This window comes from Chaetodon auriga, chromosome 5, assembly GCF_051107435.1.
Source record: "Chaetodon auriga isolate fChaAug3 chromosome 5, fChaAug3.hap1, whole genome shotgun sequence".
In the NCBI taxonomy this organism is placed as follows: Eukaryota; Metazoa; Chordata; class Actinopteri; order Chaetodontiformes; family Chaetodontidae; genus Chaetodon; species Chaetodon auriga.
Genome location: NC_135078.1, coordinates 23279809 through 23305525, shown reverse-complemented (window position 1 = coordinate 23305525; position 25717 = coordinate 23279809). Strand labels below are relative to the sequence as shown.

General features: G+C 43.4%; 1 protein-coding gene across 7 annotated transcripts; it reads right to left on the bottom strand.

Moving 5' to 3' along the window:
* Window positions 1–368: 368 nt before the first annotated feature.
* Window positions 369–22579, bottom strand: aak1a (AP2 associated kinase 1a). 7 transcript variants are annotated; one of them, XM_076730097.1, is made up of 20 exons: window positions 21641–22504; window positions 17706–17824; window positions 16936–17044; window positions 16171–16313; window positions 15907–16028; window positions 15744–15825; window positions 15478–15610; window positions 15129–15232; window positions 14426–14505; window positions 14170–14333; window positions 13374–13564; window positions 12859–13086; window positions 12075–12262; window positions 11577–11770; window positions 11409–11477; window positions 8974–9075; window positions 8292–8459; window positions 7834–7923; window positions 7175–7274; window positions 2947–3073 (listed from the first exon to the last, which is right to left on the bottom strand). In XM_076730097.1, the coding sequence occupies exons 1-19, from the start codon at window positions 21798–21800 to the stop codon at window positions 7180–7182; spliced, it is 2541 nt and encodes an 846-aa protein (XP_076586212.1). In that variant the 5' UTR covers window positions 21801–22504; the 3' UTR covers window positions 2947–3073; window positions 7175–7179. The 7 variants fall into 7 exon arrangements, with proteins under 7 accessions (XP_076586207.1, XP_076586208.1, XP_076586209.1 ...); XM_076730092.1 differs by lacking the exon at window positions 7175–7274 and having other exon boundaries at window positions 369–3073; XM_076730093.1 differs by lacking the exon at window positions 7175–7274 and having other exon boundaries at window positions 369–3073; window positions 12865–13086.
* Between the last annotated feature and the right edge of the window lie 3138 nt (window positions 22580–25717).

The following is a 25717-nucleotide window of genomic DNA, read 5'->3' as shown; positions in this document are numbered from 1 at the left end:
TCTGTGTACTATCGCCCTCTAGCGGATAATTACTGATGTCATACCTCAATAATAAAATAACGTTTGTGAGGACGATTTTAAAAGGTGGACGACCTACATTCTTAAGTTACAGCACAAAAGTATGATCTGAAGATTTTACTCGAAGTATGAAAGCAGAAGAAGGCTCCCTGTCAGCCCCTATATGATAAAACTGGATTATTATTGTTGATTGTATTAACATAAGCAGTAATTTAATTCTGCACTTCGCCAAGGTCATGCTTTAAACAACTTTATGAACATGTTGTAAGTAAAGTCTAATCCTGTATCGAGTTGCATCCACAACTATGTATGTGTCAGTGTAGATAAATAACTGCGAGAGCTGTGCAACATTGATTTACATTCATTTAATATTTTTTTTTATGACTTACAACATAGTATTCAAAGGCAGGCTGTGCAGCATAATAAGTATTTCGAGTGCTTTTTTTGTTCAACATGTTGAATCCTCCACAGATTTCCTATATGACACCGGTCGAAATACATTTTACAGCTGTGTTACAATCAAAACACATTCTTAGGGAACCCTGACTCTGTTTCAGTGACTATGTGCAACCTTCATGTATACAAGTTGGATGAGAAAAGTGAGCATTTATAAAAAAGATTGTACACTTCAAAACGAAAACAGAGGATTTTACATTGCAACAGAGGAATACATGAATTAAACTTTGGGTTGAAACAGGTTGGATCCCCTTTCTCAAAAGTGCCATGGTGGGAACCAAAAAGTGTTCCATGATTTTACAAAGCACAAAGAAAATAAAATATTCCCAAATGGCGATGGAAATAAATTCAAAAAGGAATGTCATCAATCAGCCACTAATCAAGATCTCACAAGACACTTCTATTCCAATCCCTGACTGGAACTGCTAAGCGTAAGTGCTGTCGATATTTGTGTGACTGCAGGAAAGCATTTCTTAAAGCTGCAGTGTAAGTTTTCACTTAAGTTGCTCCTAAGTGTGAGTCACAGTTAGTACACATTTGCAGTTTCTAGAGATGTCTACGATAGAGATGCATTAAAGAGCTGGATAGGAATCTTGGTGCATTAGCATTCTGCAGACAGTAGTTGTACGTGATTGTACACAAGTATTTGGTAATGAATGCAAGTGCAATAAAATGATGTAAATGCAGCAGTTTGTTTCAGGAGGGCACAAAAGGCAAAAGTGTTTTTTGTGCTGTCTAGTGTGGTCGGAGGGAAGTGTTTTAAAAGTGTAAGGCTTCAGAGATGTCATCTGTTAATGTCAGGAGAAACAAGGAAAAGTGAATCTGCTACTTTTATATAAGAAATGAACTACTACACTGTATCTTCTAGCATTTCTACACGTTCAAATGGAATGAACACTGATTTTCCAGCAGACAGGACAGCGACCACGAACATGATACACATGACAAAAATGCAAACATGTTGGAAAAAAAAAGTTACATTTCATATCAACAAATGTTCCTTGAAGTGTCAAAGCATCATTATCCAGCATCGGTCAAGCATGAGGACCAGAGGGCCTAAAACTGTGACTTTGAGCAGAAAATCGTAAGGCCGGTGAAAATGTCGTTTGATGCTGAAACATCTTGTCACAAAAAACAAAAAACAAAAAACAATAGTGTTGTCAGACTGCGGATGTTTCGCTCACTCGTGGCGCGATGCATCGTCTTTCCTCTTCAAGCTTCTGTGAAGTCATGATCATGTGATTCAAGCTGAATGTGTCCTTTCTGAGAACTAATACAATGGAGGAGTGAGGTGTTATCAGATCATGGTTTCACAGTACAGCTCAAATATACAGGAAATGAGAGCGCCAAAGCTGCAGACTATCAACCAACTGCCTCACGGTGTGGCATCTTAGCGCTGACACAAAAAGTAACTGAGGTAGGCAAGAAAACAATCAAATGCTTGACCACCGGGTTGTCTTTGTGTAGATGTACGTACCAAAAGGGTTAAAGACAATTCAAAAGGTAAAAGGACGTGACAGGAAAAATAAAAGGCGAGCGGGAGTCTGGGGATGATGCGACTTTTCTTCCTCTAATGGAGCATTCAAGTGTAAAGATGACCTTGCACTATTAGAACTAATTGGAGCCGGTTAAGAATAAGATCCATGCAGGCCTGCAGTCCAGCTGCAGCGCTGGTGACAGCATGCAGTACGCCTGTGGTAGTTTGCATATCTGAGTGGCGCCGGTACCCACTGCCCCGACCTCTGAGTGTGCGTTCAGGGCTTTTCTTGCGGGGCCTTGAGGTGAAAGGGCGCAGAGACGAAAGGGTCAACAGCGCTCACTTCTGAGGTCCATGAGTGAAGAGGTCCGACTGGGACGGACGCCACAGCGGCTTGTCTGCTCACGTTGGACACCACTCTGTGAGCTGCTACTGGCTGCTGCGGCACAGGTCCCTCAAAGTGTCGGGAGTATTTGGCCAGAGCTTGCGGGCGGAACGGTTGCTGGGCGACTTGTCCCAACACACCTTGCTCCGGGGTCACACCTTGGACTCCAGCTGCGTGAGGATATGAGGTCTTGGCCTGAGCGCCTGTGGCCTCCTTTCTTTTTCCGAAGGGAGCCTGAGAGAACACGTCGAGCTGCTGCTGGGCTGAGAGGGGGGCGCGTGGGAACGGAGCGTTGGCGAACACATCACACGCGTCTTCTTGTCCGATCCGAAAGGGGGCTTTTGAGAAAACATCTGCAGCGACTTCTGCCCCCATTGCTGGCTCGTGTAGTTGCTGGGAATGATTCTGAGCAAAGGTGCCTGGGGCGGGTTGGTGGAAGGTAGTGGATGGTTGTGATGGTGCTGCGTTGGAGTGCGACGATGAGTGGAGGGCTAACTGAGGTTCCTCTTCATCCTCAGAGTCCAGCAGCAGAGGCTGGGAGCCGCTGCAGTCATGGGCCGTCGCGTGACTCTCAACGGCTCCCTCCCCCTCCTGCTGCTGCTCCTTGTGTGCTTCTTTCTCCTCATCTTCATCACTCGAGTGCACACATCCCTCGTTTGTCTGAGGATCTCCTTGTGGAGGTTCGGTCTCTTGTCCCTCACCGAGCGCAGAGTAGCCGTTACTCTCCCCTTGAGCATCTGCATCAGAGAGCAGAGACAGAGAAGAACATATGAGAGGTGAACAAAAACATTCATCAGTTTGAATATTTTAACAAGAAAAGTTACCATCTCAGGTCCAGCTGCCCATTTATCTACCAGACCATCAAACCTCAGTCACACGTGACATACTATATGACCGATGGAGCATCTGTAACATCTGTAACCACTGAAGAATCAATGAGAACGACCCAACAGTGAGAAACCAGCACAGGACTACAACAGCACAGACACATTCTACTCTGAAAGTCACATAAGACAGACAAGACTAGCCAGCTCTACCATTACAACAACAAATAACCTTGTTTCCACAAATTATTCCATAAACGGTTTCCACAGCCGCAGCAGTATACTCAAAAACATGCCTCGTGTTAGGAGAGACGGTGACAGCAGTTTAGCTTTTAGTTAGGAGCGACTGTGTTGAGGTAGAGGGAACTCAGAAGGAGTCGTTGGTCTGTGGAAACAAGGACAGAGAGCCTTCACAGCAAAGGTGGAGGTGATTAGGGACAGACAGGTTTGCACAGGTGAGCAGAGACAGATCAGTCTTACCTCAGCGGTGACGGCAGCAGCTGTTAACGGGCAGCTCTTGGGAAGATGTTAGTTGAAGCCATGAAAGGAAAGCACCAGTTTTTGTTTTTACTTCAGGGAAATTTCCTTCATCGCTCGTCTGTTTTAAACTGTCCACTTCACAGAGGACACGATTTTAAGCCAAAGTTAATGAAACTGAAAAGTGACCTACAGATGATCTCAGCGGTCAGAGCCGACGACCAACACAGCAACAAACAGAGAGACTGTTCATGTCATGATGTGGAATAAACAGATAACAACTCCTCATGTTACAGCTCTCAGACTCTACAGTCGATCTTTGGTACAATCCAACACAAAGCGACACGATTCAGGGACTCAAAGTTGTTTTGTTTTTTAACCAAAGTTTCTGACCTGGATTCACAACAGCAGGTCTACAACATCCAGGAAGAACAGAAGTAAGATACGAGGAGGTGACGTGAAAGAGGAGCAAAAGGAAAACCTTTAAAAGACTGGAGTCGTCCATAAAGCTGTCAGACGCACAAGTGCCTGACGACGGCCGTACTGAAAGGTTCAAATAAATCTCCATATCGGCAGACACTAAAAATGGCTCAATACTGAAATCTGAGTGGAAAGGCCTCTGATCGAGTTAGAGTATCTGCAATCTAATTTGGTTCCCAGAAGGAAAAATGATCTCTCCGATAATTAAAACAACAGAAATGGAAAAAATGAATCTTCAGACTGTCAATAAAGCCGACGGACTCTTTTCTCTTCAGAGGACAAATCAAATAACGTGACCCAAAGACTTCATTTACATTCACATTAATGAGTTTTATTCCGTCTCTCTTTTTGAACGTTAATTCATAAAAATAGAAGTACACACTCCATCACGGTCCTGCTTTGACACATGGACATCTGAATCAAAGTCATTTTTAAACCTGCCACCAAATCAACCCAACCAGCACGACAAGTACATCGGTTTCACACGGCAACACAAGGAAAACTCTACGGCCAAGGCGGGAACTCTACAGGGCGCAGCGCTGTAGTGTCTGACAGGAACGTGAAGCATTATTGTAGGATTGCATAGATTAACCACAAAAATGCAAATGACTTAACTGAACATTCGATGAAAGAGAAAAATCATAGTTTCATTTATCCGTGCCAGCTCTTAGAGAAGAGCCAATGTCTCTGACTAACCTTTACAAGATAAAGCGAAGGAGACAGATCGGCACCAAGCAGCTCCCGTCTGAAGGATGCTAACGATTCAGCAGCTCGTTAAAGTCTTTCAAACAGGAGCTGTTTGGTGTGTCGATCTCTTCTGTGATCCAGCACCCAGACCATTGGGTATTGTGATGCGCGTGTCTTTTTGTGTTATTGTATTAAGTATTACTGAAAGCTACTGATGCACAAAACTTTAAAATGTACTGTTTTCTGTTTGCATGTACACATCTAAGGTGATATGCACCCTAAAAAGAGACTTAAGCCTTTGCAATGGACCTTCAATGGCGTTTGGACATTAAAGATGTGACGCAAAGTCTGCTGTAGTGACTGTGATCGGATGTGATGCAGCTGTTTTTCGAGTCACATGAGCCTTTCTTCTGATCATCAGCCAAATGAAAGACAACAGGTAACAGAGGTGAAAGGTGCTACAGAGATATCAGGAAATCATCAGCAAATAAAGTCCGTCATTAGCTCTGTTCTGCTGCCTGTTGGATAAAATCTACCCCAGTAACAAGTACCAGTGTTATGTAAAGAATTGTGATGGAGAGATAGAAATACTACCCCCTCAGGTAAGTCATAAGCACTTTGTTTCATGTATCCATGATGGCGTCTAAAACAGAAGCACTAGCTTAATGCTTGACATGAATGGAGGGTGAAGACAGAAGGACTTTGCACTCTTAAATACAGCTTCATACACAAATATCTGTTTTATCTATATATCCTTAATTTTACATTTCTCATAATGTTCATACATTCATTCTAAAGCACTATCAGGAATAGTCACATTTATTCACACCATGATAGATGAAATGCCTTTAAATATTACACGCTGAAAAAAAAACAAACAAAAAACTACTTTTACCAGTGCTGACAAGCAGAAATGAGGAAAAATAAACAGTGATTTTATGTACACATAAAGGAGTTTTTGTGAATTTCTCCTCTGGCTGAAATGACACCGTGTGGGACAGATGACACAGAGGGGGTGTCGATGGGAGAGGGAGATTTTCATGTAAAACTTCTTTGATAGCACAGTATCTACAGTTTAATCGACACTGAACCTCCCTCTCTGTGACTATGCTGCTAAAAATCTGCTCATCTTCACTGACCCTGAGGGCAGAGTGACACATGACCACGAACACAGCTCAATAATAAAGTCTCTCCTTCAGCTTTGGCATGGCTACACGTCAAATAAATGTCTTTTTGTTCCTGCTGTGCTCATCTTCACAACGGCTCAAAGACATGACAGTGAACATATGAGCCTACACATAAAAAGTTGTCATCATAAAAACCATTAACGGTCATACGAGGTGGTGTACATAATGCTGACAGTGAAAGCATCGTGCTGTGGCAAAGGAGCCGATTGAATCAGCCATGTTAACACTGACTTCACCAGTTTCAGGATTTCAACACATCATCACGGCTGACAGATTTACAGCTGCAGTTTTAGGATTAATAATGTCCTGCTTAACATCCACAAAGAGGTGACCATATACAGTTAAGCTGAAGCTGCAGCTCCTAATATGCATACTATGTTAGTTTAGATAAATAGCTGTTAAAGACAAGGATAACTGGTCTCTGTGGGGACAGCAACACAGAACTGACCAGATCTGACTTCCTTAGATGTCTGAAAAAGGCAGCCTAATTCTTCTTGCACAAGACTGAACCACAAATCTGTAAAGAAAAAAACAAAGCTGACATTTGTTTTCTTTACAAACTGGTTCCATCAGCGTAAACAGCTCTCAGAGGTGCGTCTTCGTTTGATCAGTGGTTTAGTTCAAAGCTCTCACAGGAAAGTGCGTCGCACATCCTGGAGGTCTACAGCATTTTGACTCCTCACTCTTTAGTCAGACCCATGACACAAATGAGCATGCCTGAAGGTGGCTTGTTTAAATAAAGCTTCAACCCTGAACAAGTGCACAAAGTGAACACAATGCAGCTGTGATCAAGCGGCTTAACGCGTGCGTACGACGACGGTCGATCACCATGGCAGTGCACTGAATGAGGGATATTAATGCAAACATGAGGAAAGCATGAGGGAGACCATGGCGTAGCCGGGACAGAAGCAGACGATATGCTCAGGCGTTAATGAGAAGATTTTTACCAGCGTGGGAATGTCAACGGCCAGCAGAGATATATGAAACCAGCTTATCAGGCAACTAGAGATGGAGCTGAGGCCAAGGAGGCACGTGAAAAGAAAGGTTCCTCTGAACCGATCAGTGCCGGCTCCTCTGTTTCACTTCATAAGGTGCTACATTAAGTGCCTCTGTTTCCCCATCTCTATCCCCCACCCTCCCTCCCTTTGTTAGGATTGCACACTGCCCCTTCGACCTCTCCCACCCCCTCTAGAGGTCGATGAGCTGATCCACCAGCAGAAGGGAGCGGGCCAAGTTGGGGATGCTGGACTCTGAACTGCCACTGTTGCTGCGCGAGTGACCACCTGAAACGTGCCAGAAAGAGAGAGAGAGAGAGAGAGAGAGAGGGATGGACATGGAAGAGCCGAGGGAGATGGTGAAAAACAAGCAAAAAGGAATATTAACAGAGATTGTATGGAGAAATTAAGAGCGAGGAGTTGATGGAGGTGGAGGGAAGATGATGGCAGAGCAGAGAGATGCGTGAACGGGGGCAGAAAGAGGGAGAGAAACAGGCAGAGAGTGAGCTGGGATAATCTTTATACAGCTGCATCATTACAGGGGGGAGAGTCAGGGAATGCCATTCTAACATGAGGAGACTTTCAAGGTAAGCTACAAAGAGCCAAACACCTGCGAGGTGGACAACCGCTGGCAGTATAACAGTAAAAACAAGAGAGAGGTGACTAATGTGAGAGCTTGATGGGTTAAAAAAAGCCTTGATGTGACAAGCACACCCATACAAGCCTCCTCACATCACAGGAAACAGCTAAGGCGACTACGTGTGGGTGCTAAGGCAGTCATCGTTGCGGCTCATGGTCTGCGCTTCAGCGGGTGTGAGTGCTCATCTCTGGATTCTGTTAACCTTACCTTGATTTGAGTTTTTGGAGATGAGCACAGGAATAGGGTCAAACTCGTCGTCATTGCCCTTCTCCCCACACGACATGAGGAAAGCAGAGTCTGCGGTGAAGGAAGAGGGAGTGAAGGAATGATGGAGGGGGGAAAGAAGTTAACTCAGCCAAAGAAAAGGGCTAAAAGAAAGGAGGATGCAAGTAGATTAAAAATAGATGGAACCAGGGCAGTCACAGTATTTAAAAGCCATGCATCTTAGGTGGCTTTTGGCTCTTCTACAAATGAGTCAAGGGTCTGTGAAGCTGTCACTGAATGTCTCTAATTTCATTTCCACATCATGAGTCACTCTACGGTTTCTCTGTTTGAACAGGCCCACCTCTTTCTGCAAGGATCTGTAGCCTGTGATGGTTTCAAGGGCCGAATCAGCCAGCGGACGTAAGGCTAGCTGAGTGTTGCTGCAAAGGGAGATGTCTTACCAGAAGCTGTCTGACCAGGCGGCAGCTCCTCCAGACAGGAGCCAGAGCTGGAGCCAGGAGGAGCAGAGGAGCAGGAGGAAGGGAGAGCAGAGACAGACTGGCTTCCATGAGGAGAAGTATGAGATAACAGATCGCAGCCCAGCAGAGAGTCCTCCCCAGTGAGAGAGTCTGAGACAGGATGAAGCAAAGCCAGAGGGACAAAGGGTCACAGTGAGGAGAAGACTGTTAGCTTACAGAGCAGAAAATGCATTTTGTTAGTAAAGACAGTTCACTTTTATCTCTGAAAGTCAGGGACAGCAGCTACACTTTAACATTCAGCGGTCGCTATGAAAAGCTACACAGCTAATACTGATCATTACAGGTCTGTAGACTGTGGGTGGACAGAACTGACGCTTCAACGGCTCATGGTACACATCACTGCGCTACGTAAAAGCAGCTGCTCCAGTCACTGAAGTTAGCTGCCATGTTGAAAGTGCAACAGACCAAAATGATTAGCTGTTTTCGTGTTTTTGCCAGGACGGTGCCTGCAGTTGTAGCACTCTCTCAATAAAAAAGCTCAGGTCACGATGATATAAACAAATGACAAGGGCATCGCGACCGCAGCTGGAAACAATTACTCCTTGGTGAAAACGCAGCAAAGAGTTATGTGAAGATTTCCTGTTCTGTGGTCCAGGATGCTAACCTGGCATGCTGGCAGGGATGAGCTCTGGCTGGCCTGAATGTCGCTGGGCCTGGGGGGCTTCCAAACCAGGAATCAATGAGTCCACACACACCTCTGCCTTCGCTACACCGAGCCAGTGAGTGGAAAAAAACAGCGACACAAAGATATTAATAGCACTTTAAAAGAAAAAATAGATTGCCTTACTGTGGATACAATAGATGGCCTTCTTTAATAATTCCCCCAATGTTTGTTTTCTGACTGCATGGCCATGTGAGTGAAAGAGGAGAAGAGTAGAGCATGCGGAGCAGACAGGGAATTTTAGGGCGAGGCAGGGGACAAAAACAGATCTAATACCACTGGTGGAGCTCCCCGCAGAACTACTGAAGGGGTCAGCCAGGGTTAAAAGGTCGGGGAGCAGCAGAGAAGTTTCAGGGAGCTTCAGTCCCTCAGTGAGCGAGCCAGAGAGAGGAGATGGAGAGAAGATGGCGGCAACAGATGGCAAGACGGGGAAAAAGGCCACGAGGGAGGATTTTGCATACAAATAAAAAAGGAGCAGGAAAACTAAAGAGATGTGGAACGCCAGAAATGTTGGAAGAATTTAACATGTGGTCAATACCACTGAGGTTGATTATAATATTTATCATAGAGTAGACGACAAGCTGCTGATATTTTCAGGGACAAAATATGTTCAGAGGCAACAAGCGGTGATGTAGGAAAGGAAGGAAATGACAGGATCATGACTGCATGAAGACAATTATGTCCACATTTCAAGCTTTTATTTTTTTTTACATTCACATGACTTGATGTTAGCTTGTGTGCAGCATCTATGAAACCACCACTGCCTGACACTCCAAGACCAGCACGCTGAGTGAAATCCCATGCTTTAAAAGGACGGAGCTGTTCTAATACAAACTTCAACAGCAAACATTAAATCATACAAAACAAGACACAGCAAAGTGAGTGTCTTCACAGCACTCATTAGATTGTCCCGATGCACTGTCACTGTCCACATGCCAACCCCATCAGCTCATCTCTGGACCAGTGCAGACAAACGAGCAGAGGACATCTTTGTTAATTGGCTTTATCAGAACCTTCATATAAAAAAACTTGATTAAACTGAAATACAGTCCATGCATGAAAGGACAAATTACTGCCATTTCAGCGGGGCTCATACTTACAGGAAACTGCTATGGGGCAAAATGAGGTTGGGGGGGTCTTAGACAAGGAATGTGTTGGCTCAGAAAATGGCACAGCAGATGTGACCTTTTGCCCCCTTCGCTATAGGAAAGAGGCCAACACTGATGAAACGCTTTATTAATCCTAAAGGTCAAACAGCTAATTCTTTGAATAAAGGCAAAAGAGAACATATGTAATATTAATAATGCTATACAAGGCTATCCTTATCCTGCTCAGACGGGGCTCTATGCTGCACCAGCAGGAGGCTGTTTGCTTGTGTGTGCATCCTATTTGAGTGAGCAAACAGAGGGAGTCAAAGAGACAGCTTAGGCTGGGTGGAGAAGATTAACCACATCCTGATTATGTAATAGCCTCAACATTTTTATCCACTGGGTCCAGGCCTGAAACAGCAACGGCACAAGGGAGGTTACACAGCTAAGAAGCATGCACTTCCAAAAGGGCAAAAGGCTGAACCGAGGAGAACATGAAAGGCTGGGTCATCATTTTAACGAGGCAACGTGCTAAACTTTCTCTTGTTCTTAGGGCCACTGGTAAGCAGGCTCCTCCAGCAGTGAGGCAATCCAATTAACAAAGGAGAATTTGTCCTTCACGTTGCCAGGCAACAGCGAAAGCACAGATCTGCAAATGAGATGCGATCTAGCTGTAGCTACGGCCTCTATTCATGGAAGCTGACAAGGAGCCACTGTGAGGCTGCTTGCTATGTCAACAAGATAGGACCTTGTACAAATCCAAACCACAAAACTAGCCCTCATAAATTGACCTGTGGGAAGTGTGATATCCAGGAAACGACTTGAGGAAATAAAAAGGTGACTCATAAGCTCTAAGAATATATTTGTTCAAGAGCCTAAGGCCTGGGAGAATCACAGAAACGGCTCGTTCTGCATCATGTTGTGACAAGAAAACCACCTGTGGTGTCAGAGAGGGTAATAAAATGGTCCAGGAGAGTCAACAACGCTGAACCTGCACTCATGATGCCTGCAGATCTTTCGCCTTAATTTACACAGTGAAGAGAACAAATGAAGGAAGGTGAGAGCGTGAACAACAGAAGAAGAGTGTGGGTTGGGCATATGCTAACTTTTATGACAACTTTTATGACTGTAGATATCTGTCAAGAGAGCAACAACTTAATTCAGCAAAATGGCACAAAGGCCGCTGAGAGAAATGTCAGGGCTGATACTGCATATCAATCACAGAAAGGCCTCCTGGGAAATAATGTATGCAAAGCAATGAGACGGCACACTGAGAAGAATCAGTCTTACCTGGAAAAGCATTGAGCCCTGGAATGAGGTTTTCACTGGAGCCTGTGATCTTGTCTCCTGGTGCAGCAGCTGTGCACAAACAAACAGCAAAGGAGCAAGAAGTTTCAGGCCGGACTGCTATTTACCAATGCTGCAGGTGTTAGCATGTAGCGAACAAGGTGAACTTACTCTCAGCTAGCTTTGCAAAGTCTTTATTTAGCAGCTCCTCTGCTGTTAGCTTAGAGAAGTTATCGTCGCCAAAGGGGTTCCAGCTGGGCTGTGTGTTGGGTGCACTATGGCCTGCTTGGGCATCGCCGTCACCTGGATGGTACACACTCTGCTGGGATGAGCAGGGGGAGCCAGAGGGAGTAGTGCTGGCTGATCTGCAGCAAACAGAGGTGTAAACATCAACAAGTGTAAGAGCGCACAGTGAAATTTGATCATGGGCGTTCAGTGTGTGGACTCTGGCCTACTGATGTATGCAAATAAGAGCGAGTGAACAGAGTTATTTAAAGACTGAATTGAGTGATTCTTCTTTAGCTGGATTCTCTGCGATGTAAAAGGGTCGTTTATCCTCCTTCGGGGTTCTGTCATATGAATGGACTGTCTATTGGCCTTCTGAGCTCACTGAGTGCCATGAAAGGACAGTTCATCCTCAGATCACTGAAGGGAGTTAATTCTGCTCACTTGGACTTGTTGAGGCTGGCCTCAGCTGCGGCTGCCTGGAGTAGCTGGGTGGATTTGCTGACCGGGACCCCAAACACGGCACTGTGAGTGACATCGCTCAGGATGCGTCTGTGGCCGCTCTTTGGGGCCATCTTTGGCGACGAGGGGGGTGTCAAGGAGCCGACTTTGTGAACCCCTCGGCCAGCCATCTATAAGGAGAAGAAAAAGGTAGAGAGGCTGAAACATGAGGGAAAATGTCCTTGATGCCAACAGAGAGAATTAAAGTTAAGAATATAAAGAGAAAGAAACAAATCAAACCACCAAACATACAAAAACCAAGCAAGCAAGATCCACTGGAAAAGCAAATCTGAAAAGGAAGACTGGTTATAAATTCTTCAAAAACCACGGCAAAAAGAGATGAAAGGCGTTATGGAAAAGGAGGAAAGTATTCCCACTACAGAGATCTTACGGAAACAGACACATGAATCGAGAGACTGCTAAGTTCAAGCTTTAGGCAAAATACATAGAGTGAGGTCACCAAAGCATGAAAAAAAAGAGGTTTGATAGCTGAAAGAAAAGATTTGGTTATTACATGATTTATACAGTCTGTTACCGCTGTGTCTTTCTAACAAAGATGGCAGTACAGGAAGAATTTCTAGCTACACAACATTCACACAGCATTTCTGCCTCCCCTGTGTCCCAGCAGAGGAAAAGTAAAGATCTGGATGTGATTGGCTAGAGATGAGCAGGTAATCAACTCCCTGGCCCAAAAGAGCAGCAGACGGCAACGGGGGTAGGATGTTACCATGACCTCCGGGTCAGCTGCAGGACCGATGACTGCAGATTCGGGGATTGGGGTCAGATGAGAAGCTGGTGTTTCATGGACAGCGGCTACATGCTGCTGCAGCTGCTGGTGTTGCAGTTGTAGGGTAACAACTGGAGGGACGGGCTTAGCTTTGGAGTGCAGCAGGGGAGACACCTGAGTCGCTGTTTGCTGCTGCTGCTGCTGGAGGAGGGTGTGCACCAGTTGATGCTACATAGGAATACCACACAGCCAAGCGTGAGGAGGACCCACTTCACAGATATTTGATGAGTGCAGCAGCGTTAAAATATCATTTTCAGGGTTTCTCATGTACGTTTTTTGACAGCACACAAAGGAAATCAAGAGAAAACATAGGACAGAGAGAAGGGCGTTGTGCCTGAAAATGAAGTGAACACATGTGCACAGCATTTCCACACACCCTCCGTCAGCACCCCTGAAAGCCATTTCCACAATGTGACCAAGAAGCATTTCCATTCTCGTTCTTCCAGGAAGCCTACCTGCTGGTTACTCTGTGGGCTTAAGAAGGCTGAGGCTTGTTGCTGCTTCATGAGGAGCTGCTGATGCTGTGGTGTAGCCTGTGGCTGCATGTTGGCAGTCTGAGTGGGCTGCGGTGCAGCCTGTGCAGCAGGACCCTGCTGAGCAGGTTGGACTGCAGCTGCAGCTGGAGGTGGGACATTGATACCAACACCTGGAAGGAAGAACAATAAGAACAATGAGAAGAACAGAGACCTATCATTTATCACATCAAAAGCATCTTTTTTAAAAGCAACCACATTTCCAGTGACCTGAGTAATCTGAATTGCACAGATTGTTGTTTTTATCTAACTGCCAAGTAAAAATCAGTGGTGAATTCAATGTTTGTATCTGTGTAACTGTAGACTTCCTTAAATGTCAAAAAAGACCTTCAATAACCAGTAATATTTTGGCAAGCTGATGCTGTGGGGCTAATCTCCAAATTCTCTGAAGACAAAAACAGACAAATACTCTACTATATCCTAAGGTAATATCTATATAGCAAAAGCATTTAACTTAGCTAAAATCTGTATCTCTGATGTTTTAAGGTTTGTTTTTCAACATTATACATTTTAAACCAAAGCCACAAGTGACCTACAAAAAACAAGCCCTTGGTAGACTTTAGAGTTAAATTCTTGAGCAGTTCACTAAACTGAAATTAATACAAGATGTCAATTTGAGCATACTGTTCCCAGGATAACTGTCACCATAAACACAGGCCCATGTTAACTGGTAGAATAGTCTTAACGCTGACGCACAGTATCACAGAGCTACTTATACCTATGGCCTGGGGGGCTCCAGCAGCCACATTGGGTCTCTTGCGTGGGGTGAGAGCTGGCTGGATGGGAAGAATGCCTGATATCGGCTGGGGCTGAGCCTGGCCAGCTTTGGGCCGCTGCCGAGGTGCAATTGAGGTTTCTGTGGTCGGAATGGGGTCTGTGAGCCTGATGGAAAGGAAGGAAAGGAGGAAGCCGACTAGTAACGTTGAAGTTTCTTACAGAGATTACAGCACTCATATGCTTTGCTTTTCACTCACCTGGCTTTGGTTTGACTCTTTTTGGCCACAGCTTCACTGGCTCTGATAGGCTCAGGAAGTTTTGCAGGAATAGGTGAATTCTACAACAACAAGGGGATTTGCAATTTTTATTTGCTTATCAAACCCAAAGAGTTAAAATCTCTGACATCAATCAGGTACCAAGAAAACATTTTGAGATTTGCAGTTTCAATGAATGCACCATTATCGCCTAACAGGTGATAGTATCATGATTAGGTATGAAAGGGTCATCTTTCACAAGCGAGGATGGAGTGAGGTTCAGCGCTTTGTGAACACATGATTGGATGAAAATAACTACAGGCGCTCTGGAAATGGTAAACACAGTTTGTTTTCAAATGATTGCATTCTGTTTTTATTTACCTTCTAAACAACTTTGCAAACTCTTTTTGGAATCACGGTTGTAAATGCATTAGAAAAGCATGATGAATGGAGAGCAGCCAGCTGGTAATAGCTAGAGAGCATAGTTTCTCTCCAATATCTTTTCTTTTTCACACGGGGGTTGCAACAAAAATTTCATTGACATGGCTATGCTCAATGACAATAAAAGCAATCTTGAATCTTGAATCTTGAATATCATTATGTCCTACATTACTTTCCTTAGAAGCAACAAACCAACAGAAAAAAACTGTATGCAAGACTCATAAAAAGCACATTCCCATCTCAAATTCCTGCCACAGTGACTTACATGTACATTTTGGACTGGACACTCTCGTCGAGCCAGTTTAAAGGCAAAGTAGGATATTTGGTAGATGTCAGGTCTCTTTTCTGGGTCAGGCTCCAGCATGTATCCTGAGAAATCAAACAGGGATGTTCAGACACGTGAAAATATACATTCAAAGCGTGACTGCATCAGAGCTGGGTTATTTTTCTGTTTTGCTTATAAAGCTAAAACACACCTGTGTGAACACTGGTTGTTGGGCTGATGGTGGCTGGTTGGAAAATTTTAGCATACCGCCCAAAGCTAAACTGCACACACAGGATGTACAGGCTGTATGTAGGGCAGTGCGTATATTCTGAGGAACGGGGTTACTCACTGATGAGACAGTGCATGTCATGGGAGTAGCGGGAGTTGTCTGGGATGGTGAAACTTCCATCACAGATGGCCACTTGGCTCTCCCCAAAGGGGAGTATGAAGAAGCACAGCTTATAGAGCAGACAACCCATGGCCTGTATAGACAAGAGCATCAACACATTGCTAGCATGTCAGTAATGCACGCATGTGTCTTTATCATGGTGAATTTAACATAATCAAACAGTCATTGTAATGTAGCACAGAGCTAATGAACACAGTCCTTCTCACCCAAATGTCTGCCTTTGTTGTGATGATCTTTCCTCCATAGAGGTTGACCATCTCTGGAGCGCGGTATGACAGGGTAGTGTACCTGGTTTAAAGAGCACACCAATGAGCACCTGAATACTAACAAAGAGAGAGGACAGGAGGTATACACAGCTCAAAAACTCACTTTTTGATTTCCTCCTCCACGACCGCCACCCCCTCTGTCTGAGGGTTTTGGAAGCGATTAGTGGCACTTCCAAAATCACAGAGCACATAGTGTCCCCGGTCGTGCAAAAGAATGTTTTCCACCTATACAAGGAAGACAAGACGAGACCTGTCAGAACTGATGAGACAACGTCACAAGAAATTACTTCCAAATAATTAGGCCTTTAATCGTCACGCCTTACGCGGTGAGCGGTATGTGCATGTTGGTAAATGAATTCAAACTCACCTTGAGATCTCGATGGATGATTGGACTCTTGCACTGGTGGAGACGAGCGACCGCCTCGCAAGTGTCACAAAAGATTTGTAACACCTCGGCCTCAGTGAAGCCCGTCTGTAACCGCTGGTTCATTAGGTTTACCACCTGACCACCTACATGAGATTAACAGGTCAACGAAGAGTCTATGAAAAGTCAGCTGATGCAAAGTTGACAACGTCTCCGTCTAACGGGTATATCAATAGCTATAAGAAGGGCTCAGTCTATAGTGACAATAAATATAAAAGCTTACATTTATCTAATTGTTCATTATACACTGAAAACAGCCAGTTCCCATAGAAGTCCTGAAAGACGTCAACCAATTTGTTTCATCAGCTTTCTACAGAGCAACAAATCTGATCATTTAAAAATCAAAAAACAAGATAAGAAGATGATGTAGATGTAACTGTGACTGGTCACTTTAACACTGCATCACCACTGCAGCTTGTCCAGATAATAGTGGCACGTTCATTTAAAACACAACAGAACTGTCTTCTGTTCTCTGTTAACTTGACTCTACAGACGCTTCAACAGCTACACAGTGATGTTAAAATGTGACCTTTCTATAAATAACACCACTCGGTTGTGTATCGACTGAGACAGAAGTTCTATTGACCACAACAGCTATCAGTTGAGCGTTTGCCTTCGAACAGAACAGGATGCCGTGAGGAGCTGAGTGTAATGGAGCTTTGAATTCAGCAGAGACAGAGAGGGATGGGGGTGGGTGGGCAAATTTACCTCGACAGAAGTCCATTAAGATTAGGACTTCCCACACATCGCCAGCTCCAACTGCAGTTATGCTGGAGTCCAGGAAACCAACTATGTTTTTGTTGCCCACTAGGTCCCTCTGTGTAAACAAACACAGAGAGCAATGATGACAAACAACAGAGATACAGCTCTACCATCCTAACACATTTGGCTTACAAAATAACAACATACAAAAGATTAATGTTTGTAAAGAATCAGTCTATTTTAATCTGCTGAGAGATGCTGACTCTCTGCCAAAGGACAGGAAATAATGACGATAACCATCCAGTAATAGTCACGCCACCCAGGGTGTGGCTGCAGGACCCACTTAGTTCCACTTACAGTAAGTAAGTAAGTGGATGAGCAAGGGAGCTTAGAAGTGCCAATTCAACATTTTCAGCAGAATTCCTCATGTTAAAAGCACATTTATGACACTGAGGCCCCTCTGTTAGCATCACTATTCCTGGGTCAAAGAGTATTTTCAAATAAAAGTCAGTGTTTGTACATGAAGCACACAGGACTTCAAGCATTCAGGGTTAGTCATGTTCAGAAAATTAGAGCAAGTGTGTGAGTGTCAATTCTGTATTTCTGCGTGTGTGGAAAGTTATGTTACACTAGCTGCATTTCCCTGATGTCAGTCATCACACCCACCTTGGAGCGCAAATACACACTCCACTCTTACAACACCACCTCCTAGCAGTGTCAAACAGAAAATGTGGTTTCCTGCATTCAGCAGTCAGTTACTGGACTATCTTACTCACCATAATCTGTATTTCAAGTTTGCAGACCTGCAGATCATGTTCATTGTTGACATACATTCTTTTTAGTGCACAGCGCAGGCCTTGATGAGTCCGCACCAAAAAAACTATGGCAAAACCTCCTGCAAATGAGTAGAGAGAGAGAGGATGGGAAAAGTGAATGAACATGTACAAATTTCAAAAGCACAACACCAAATCAATACACGGTGATCCTGAATTACTACCTTAAAATATCCTGTTCCACTCCATTTTAGGACTTTCAGCAACAACAGCAGCCATACATGGTGATTATATATACATACATACATATATATATGGTTAATTTCACTTTTCCCTACAGTGACTGTGCAAGAGAGACTCCTGTACAAGTACTGTATGTCAATTAAAGTGATTGTGACAGCAACATAAGATTCCACAATTTATCTTTCACAGAACGTCTTCGGTGTCCCTCAGCTATGCTCTGACTCTAGTAGATCAGACATCTCCTAATCAGGCAGCTAATGGGGCCGACTGATGGAATAATGGAGTTGACTTCTGTTAAACTAATATATCTCTATATGTATGAATTTCACGTTATCATAGCGATGACGTAAGGAACGGGATGCTTCAAGGGATTACTGTCTATGACGAGTGCATGGCTGGCACGCTGGTAAGAGCGGCCCGAAACAGCATTGTGTGAGTCAGCAGCTGTGTGCTGAGGGGAAGGAGGCAAGAAACAGACAAAACTGACAGAGGATACAGGAAGTGAGAGAATTCATCATACCACCTTTGGTTGCAATGATGCTGACACATGGGGAAAACCACGAGATGGCTGTATCCATCTACAGCAACTTGAACCACAACAGATGAATAAAAAACATAATCTGAGTCAAGTCATGAGTGAGACAGCATTTACACATGCAGCTGACATCTCAAGCTTTTCCTGGTTTTATTAATTAAGCCAGAAAAAATCTATGAACAGTTCTGGTTGTAATACTGCACTGAGCTGTGGACTGTGGAATAGTCTATTGTCGTCACTGACTTCTTCTTATGAACTGACCTCGGCTTGCATTTGGCTCTCTCTTGATTTTATGTTGACAGCATGCTGCTTTCACTGCAAAGGTCTGAATTCTGTTGCTACTGCAGCTCTTTTGCTCACGGCTTGTATTAATGCCACGCACTGGGCTGACTCATCCAGCTGGCATCGCTAAGCCAAGGACAGCTCCACGTGACTGGTCTGGGTGTCGTTTGATAAAGACTGCCTTGGGCAACATTGCTGTGAGCTATATTACCAAAGAAATGAACAGCGTACACAAAGGCGATGGGAACGAGAAGGACTGAATCATTATTTTTTTGACAGGCGTGCCCAAAAAGTTCAATAAAGGCATAACCTTCACCTAGAAAACCATGTGTGTTTCAGTGCTCCGCGGCAGGGTGGAGCTGGGTCACCAAGGATGATAACAAATCTCACTCATGTCACCACCTATAAATTCAATACTTGAAATTTCACAATGAAGTGCAAAAATTTGGAGCACAGTGCGTCCAAGCGACGTGGCACTGGCAGAGCGCTTGGCTGCATAATTAGCGTTATTAAGACACAGAGCAGCAATGTGCTTGTGAAGTGGATTTCAATGAAATTAACTGAGATCGTATCCTGAATGAGAAAAAAGACAGAGAACCAGACTTCATGAGCACATGAAACACAGGCCCTAAGTGTGTTTGTGTTTGTGCGTGTCTGACTGGTATGTCAGAGTTCAGACAGCTGAACCCCTGCTGTCTCGCACAGTCTAATCTGAGATGCCTGTAAGAAATGAGAGGGATTAGCAGCCTTAAGAAACATTGAGCAGTGGTCTACAATCTCAGCAGACAGTGTGAACAAATAATTGTAAGCACAGCTACAAATAGCTGCTGCCTCTTGACGTCACCGTCTGTCAGGATTATACCACTCTATCTTATGCATACACGCTCAAGCAAATGCACACAAAAATACACCTTCGGGCAGTGCTATGAAAAGCGCAGTGAATGGCCATGGTGTTCGGTCACAGTTTGTCATCAGTGTAATGGGACTTACATAACTACCATTTAGGCTTGGGACTACTACACATGTTGTCAAGACTACTATGCTGTTTACAAACACGCAAGGGTGCAGGACACTGCAATAACAGCAAGAAATACTAGCAGCGGTTTCACCTACAGGAGGCAAAATTAGCATTTACTAACCAGTCTGAGCTTAAGTGAATTTATGCATGGAAAACTGGATGATTTTGGTTTACAAATGAGGGTATGTTGTGTAGTCTGGCAGGAACTGGGGACACATTATCTGTTACAATGCGATAAATTACACAGATGTCACGAACAGGTCTAAAGTTACCAGCAGTGACTCTACATGGACAGAAGAAAACACATGTTGTTGATAGTAAAGATAGAAAGCTGTGTCCTGGAAAATCCGCAGACAACTAGCTGAGAACAAATCACAAATGTCTGAAACGAAAACAACAAGCGTGCAACTTTGGGTCTGACGCCACAAAAGCCAGTATGTCCCTCTGACTGCTTTTGTCTGTGTAATGTGAAAAGTGTGTATATTTCAGCTGCAGGCAACAAAGTTCAACAATGATAACAAAGGGAGTAGACAGAGGGGAAAAAAACAGCGACTGGCTAACAAACTAATACCCAGAATACAACCAAAATCATCTGAATAAATAGGTATGGTGACACTCAGGGGAGTCACATTGCAAGTAGGAGCTCCAATGCTGGAGCAATAACAATAATAATATGATATGAAAATATCAAAGATTTATATGTAAAATCCTGTTTATGAGAACTACCAATCTCAATGCTGCCTCTCTCAAGTGAACATCTGCATCAAGTCCAACATACTTCTGTGACTCAGAAGAAAACTATCATAAGTCCTCACTAACAGAACAAATTCTGTTGAAAGTTTTCTCTGACATTTCAGTGCAGGGTAGCACTGCGGTTAGACGTCTCACCCATTCATAAAGCCACAGTGTGGCCAAACAGATGGGGCCCATCTATAGTACTGATGAATTAATCAGTCTTCTTTCATCTATTATTTAGTACCGGGCGCTCTTGGCTAACAGAGCATGGCAGAATCTCATTGCAAAGATAAATGACTCTGGGAAACCTGTAAACCTCTATCACGAAGCCTGTTTAACTGTGTTCTGGTAAAGACTGCCTTTCAAGTGAAGACCTGTTTCCAACAAAACATTTCTCCATGTTTTATTTTCACCTACAGCTTAAGAACATGCAAGATTGCTTTGACATAGAAAAGTGCTCCTTGTCAGGAGGTCATGCTTTTATGTGGCTAGACATCCTTTTAACCTTTATCCCTTTCTAACCTGATCTAATTAATTGTTTATCAAAACTTCTGAAATCTACACCTGTGATTTCTCACTCCCTCTGTAAATATCATGACCATGACTCAGCATGGCATTGGTCTTTTACAAGACTGTAGAAAATCCAGTTATACAATGCTCCTCCCAGCCTTAAGGTAAAGAGTGATGCACAGACAAGACAGTCTTGACAACTGTCAATTATATAACACCTTCTCCCATATTCGAATTTTCTGCCTTGAAATTTTGTTTTTTTTCCAACTTTTGAGACCATAACACACAAATAAATAAGCTCAGGCCACAAAAGAACAAAGTCTGAATGGCGTCAAGGCCACCTGGCAGGTAAATGAACATCATAAGAGCTGGGGTGGTCCCAACTGATAAAGCCGATAAGCATGACCACCGCCTTTTCTATCAGTGACATAAACTAATGGTGATGGTGAGTCTTATCTGGGCCATAGCCCGACAAAAAGAGGCCCTCTCAGTTAACTACTGTTACCTGTCTGACCATCCTCACAACAATGCGATACAGGTCAGATAGTGGATCTAGTTAAACGTGTTTGTAAGACATGTGTTTTAACCCACACAACAGAAAGCCAAATTATTCACCTTCGGCGACAATTTCCTCGACGGTCACTTGATATCGTCCAATGGTAAAGACCCGTCCGATGAAGCTGCCACCGCCGCCGGAACCAGCGCCTCCTCCTCCGACTCCGGAGCCAGGCCCGGAGCTCACCAACTCCCGTCGAGAATCAAAAAATTTCTTCATTTCCTCCGAGGTTAGCCAAAGCACGGTCAAGTCCGAAATGTATTAGTGTCGTAACAATAAATATGTTTGGGTATAACCAGGTTCTGTTCGTTGAGGTGCTGGTATTAACGCTTAAGCAGTTTTCCAGTAATTGAATGAATGCAGTCAGCTAGCTTCAAGCTAAATGTTAGCCAACTAGCTGGACCTCAAAATATCCCAAACACTGCTGTCCGATGCTCCTTGGTTACCTCATAGTTTGAACAGCAGGTGGAGTCAAATGTTCTTGAGAAAATAATAAGATATAATGATCAGCAGAAGTCGCTGCTTACCCCCGCGAACCGACAGCAGCCCTGGCTGGCTAAATTAGCCAGGCTACGAGTCCGAAAAAACACTTGTTAGCTGTTAGCTCACCTAGCCAGCTAGCTTAAGCAGCTAGGTGCGGTGACAGCTGTCAGTTGATAGACTGGCAGCCAGGTAGGTCCTTAGTGTCCAATGCAGCTTATTACACATCTCCACCGATATCTTCCACCCGAAATATTACCGAGTTCACCCGCTGCCCTGCTCGTCTGTATCGTGGAAGGAGTGACAGACCTCCGCTGCTTTTGTGCGTCCAGCCGGCTGTAAGAAGGCTGGTCAACTAACTTAATGACAGAGCTAACGGAGCTACAAACAGTGTGAAAGCTAATGAGATGAGTCCTCTCGGGCTCCTCTCTGCGGGCTCCGTCCTGCTGGACTTCCCTTGTTGTGATTGGTCAAATGAGCATCGACTTCCTGTTAGTCTGCTCTTGTCTCCAAACTCTGGTCCCCAGTAAGAAAACCGAACCAGTCCCAGCTCTTCCAAGTTAACCCGGCCAGCAGTGATCAGCTGTAATGTTAAAGTTGACTGGAGAGGTACAATAAAATAAATATATTTTTTGCAGAGCAATAATTTCAATAATTAACGGCAGGTCCTTCATTCCAACAGCTGTCAGACTGTGCAAGGAGATTAGATTCAGTTCATGGGCTAATACACATTCGGATGTTGAGAAAAAAAAAAAAACTCATTTAATGGAGAAAAGTGGGGCATTTTTGTCTGCTATATTTGTATTTAAGTGCAGGTAGTTTAAGACAGGAAAAACACCAAAAATGCTTGGACTTGCATCTACTCTATTTCCATTATTTCCATTTTGTCACCTTTCTGTTTTTCTTCCTTGTGTTACCACTGAAGGTTCAAGGTGAGCCCCTCTATGACTGACTGAGTGCTGAACTGTGTCACACTGAACCTGATGTGCAGGGATCCACCTGAGAGGAAGAGTGAGGTGGGATGGATGGATGATGCAGCTGAGGTAAGGTTATCACTGAGGGCAATGAAACACTGAACACTGCAATGTCAGAGAATGATGAACTTTACTGGCACAGGTAACATGCCTTTAGAGTATCTGTAGTGATCTCAGGTCTTTATAAAACTAATCCTGTTTACAGTGTTGTAGCTTTTGAAACCCAAACTTCATATTTTGAGGATTTAGGGTTTAATTTATGTCAAAAGTAATAAAAACTAAAAGTCTGCATTTATGAATATGAGAAAAACTGTAATGGGAATCCTGCTGATCCTCATCGTCTGTGGTGGAAAGCAATGATAACCGTGAGTAGATGCTAATAATCATTTTTACCAGCCTTTTGTTACTTAGCATCAGATTAGAGTCAAATATTATTTCAGAGCTAAGAGATAACAACTCATTGGGGCCGTCTGCAAACTGAAACAAACTGACAGTCCACACTCTTGTTGTTTGTGCTGACAGTATTATTAAAATTCAGCTTCTGCCATCTAATCTCTACCAAGACAATTTCTAATATTTAATGTTGTACAGCATCATGAGGTGCCCTTGCTGTTATTACTGTTTCCTTTCCTTTCATTTTCTTTCCTTTCCTTCTTTCTTTCTTTCTTTCTTTCTTTCTTTCTGTCTGTCTGTCTATTCCTTTTCTTTGATAAGTCCAGAGGGACGGACATGGTCAAATAAATCCTTCTGTCTTGCCTATATCAGGTCAAATTATATTATTATTTGCAATCTTGCAGCAGAGGCTGTGTGTTATGAATGATATAATGACATGATGAAAAAAATCTTCATGACAGTGTGAGAATTTCTCCTGCAGGGGTCACTGTTTCATCACTAAATAAATGTGCAGAGCCCGTTTTTTTGGTTCCTCTCTCTTTCCACCAGTACTACCGACAATCACTCCTTATCTCAACAGGGGAGTTGTACTTGCCTGTGTGTGTGTTTTTGGGCAACCATATTAGGCTTTGGACAAATTTGACTACTGACTTTTCTCACTCTTTTATAGACCTTTTTATTCACTGGTAAACAGGTGAAATTCCACAGGAGCCAGTTTAATTATTCACCACTTATTCCCAAATCTCTGACTACCAGTGCCACCTAAAGTGTTTTCATTACAGATAATTAATCAAGCACCAAGTGCATGTGTTTAGCATTTCTACTGTAAATGGTTTATATACTTAACGCTTAATGGAATTCTTATAGAAACATGGCTGTTGATTCATATTGTGCTCTCATGTCTCTCTTTGACCATCTATGTATGCATGATTATTTGTTTACAGAGTAGAGGACATTTGTTCCAGTACAGCTAATGTCTTGGAATCAATTTAGCCACACTTTTCAACATGTGGTGACCATTTTGCTAAAATAATTGAGCCATTAAGCTATTTGAGCAGCGGAGTTGTTAGTGCCCTGGTGATAAATGACAAAGCTTTGATGCATTCTTTCCTCTGTGTTCATCTACAATATGCTAAATCATTGCTGACCCAAAAGCTGAAGGTAAACATACTTTGTTCTCATTTTGTGTGGTCCCCTGAGAACCAAAACATCCTTACAATTCGGTGTCTGGATTTAGATAATGTGAAAAGGCAGGGTCAAATAAGCAAGCATTACATATGCATACCAACAAGTATTAGAACATTAGAGTCTGACGGTGTCTGTGAACTGAGTAGAGCTTCAGCTACGTCATTAGAGAAGTTGGTCACTTTGAAAAAGGTCTCATTAATGTTGATATTATACTATTTTAGTGAGTCAAAGTGGATTTGTGGTCACATTAATAAATTTCTGACATCTGACGTATCCAAGATTTGGAAATATTTAAATGTCAGTCTAACCAAAATCTATCTTTTGGGTTTAAAACCCTCTGTGAGATTGAAAAGAGGTGGTAAAACTCTTAAGAAAAAGCTAGTGGAAGGGTTTTTTTGCTCAGTTATAAGAGGTTTATAGTTTTCCTCATCAGTGGAGACCAGTAGGCTTGAAAGTATCAATGCATCCATACATAGAAACTTCTCAAACCACTCTTGTGCCATGATCCACTTGTCTTTTGTCCATCTGTACCCTCATTTTGCTCCACACAGTCGTAGGTTCGTAAAAATGTGACTAAATATGCTGCTTCCATCAAAATCACAAGATAGTGCAAGAGGTTTGGGTAGAATTTCCCTTTAACAATCGGCCAGGAATCCTCCCAAATGCAGATTTTTCTCCTTCATGCTCGAAATGATCCTTTAAATTATTCAACACAGAATAACATTTCTCAGAGGGACATGGAAGTCGTATTAATGTTTCACTTCTTTGCCCCCTTTCTCACGGCAATAATTTCAAAATAGCAGGCAAGAAAACAAGGATTAATTTTCCGCTTTTACCTCAACTTCACCTCAAAGCCTCCTGAAATGAATTGAAAGAATGATTTGGTCCCTACATACTGCAAGCTTTGGTTGAAATAGCTTGTACTGCCGAGCACACTAAAGAAAATGAAACCACTTATCCTTAATGACACAACCTGACCTTTATCTTTCCTCAATTCCAGGGAGCTTTTCTCATCAAGGTGGCCTTTTCCAGATTGAATGACCTTTCATTATCTTTCCCGCGCTCTGAGGGGAATGTCATACAGTATATTGTTCATTGTCT

Bases quoted from the DNA above. Each gene is read 5' to 3' on its own strand.
- aak1a (XM_076730092.1), bottom strand. From the start codon at position 21,800: ATGAAGAAATTTTTTGATTCTCGACGGGAGTTGGTGAGCTCCGGGCCT. The intron at 13,087-13,373 runs GTAGGCTTCCTG...ATTCCTATGTAG, and splicing joins GCCCACAGAGTAACCAGCAG to CATCAACTGGTGCACACCCT. The intron at 3,074-7,833 runs GTAAGGTTAACA...TCTCTGATGCAG, and splicing joins CTCCAAAAACTCAAATCAAG to ATGCTCAAGGGGAGAGTAAC.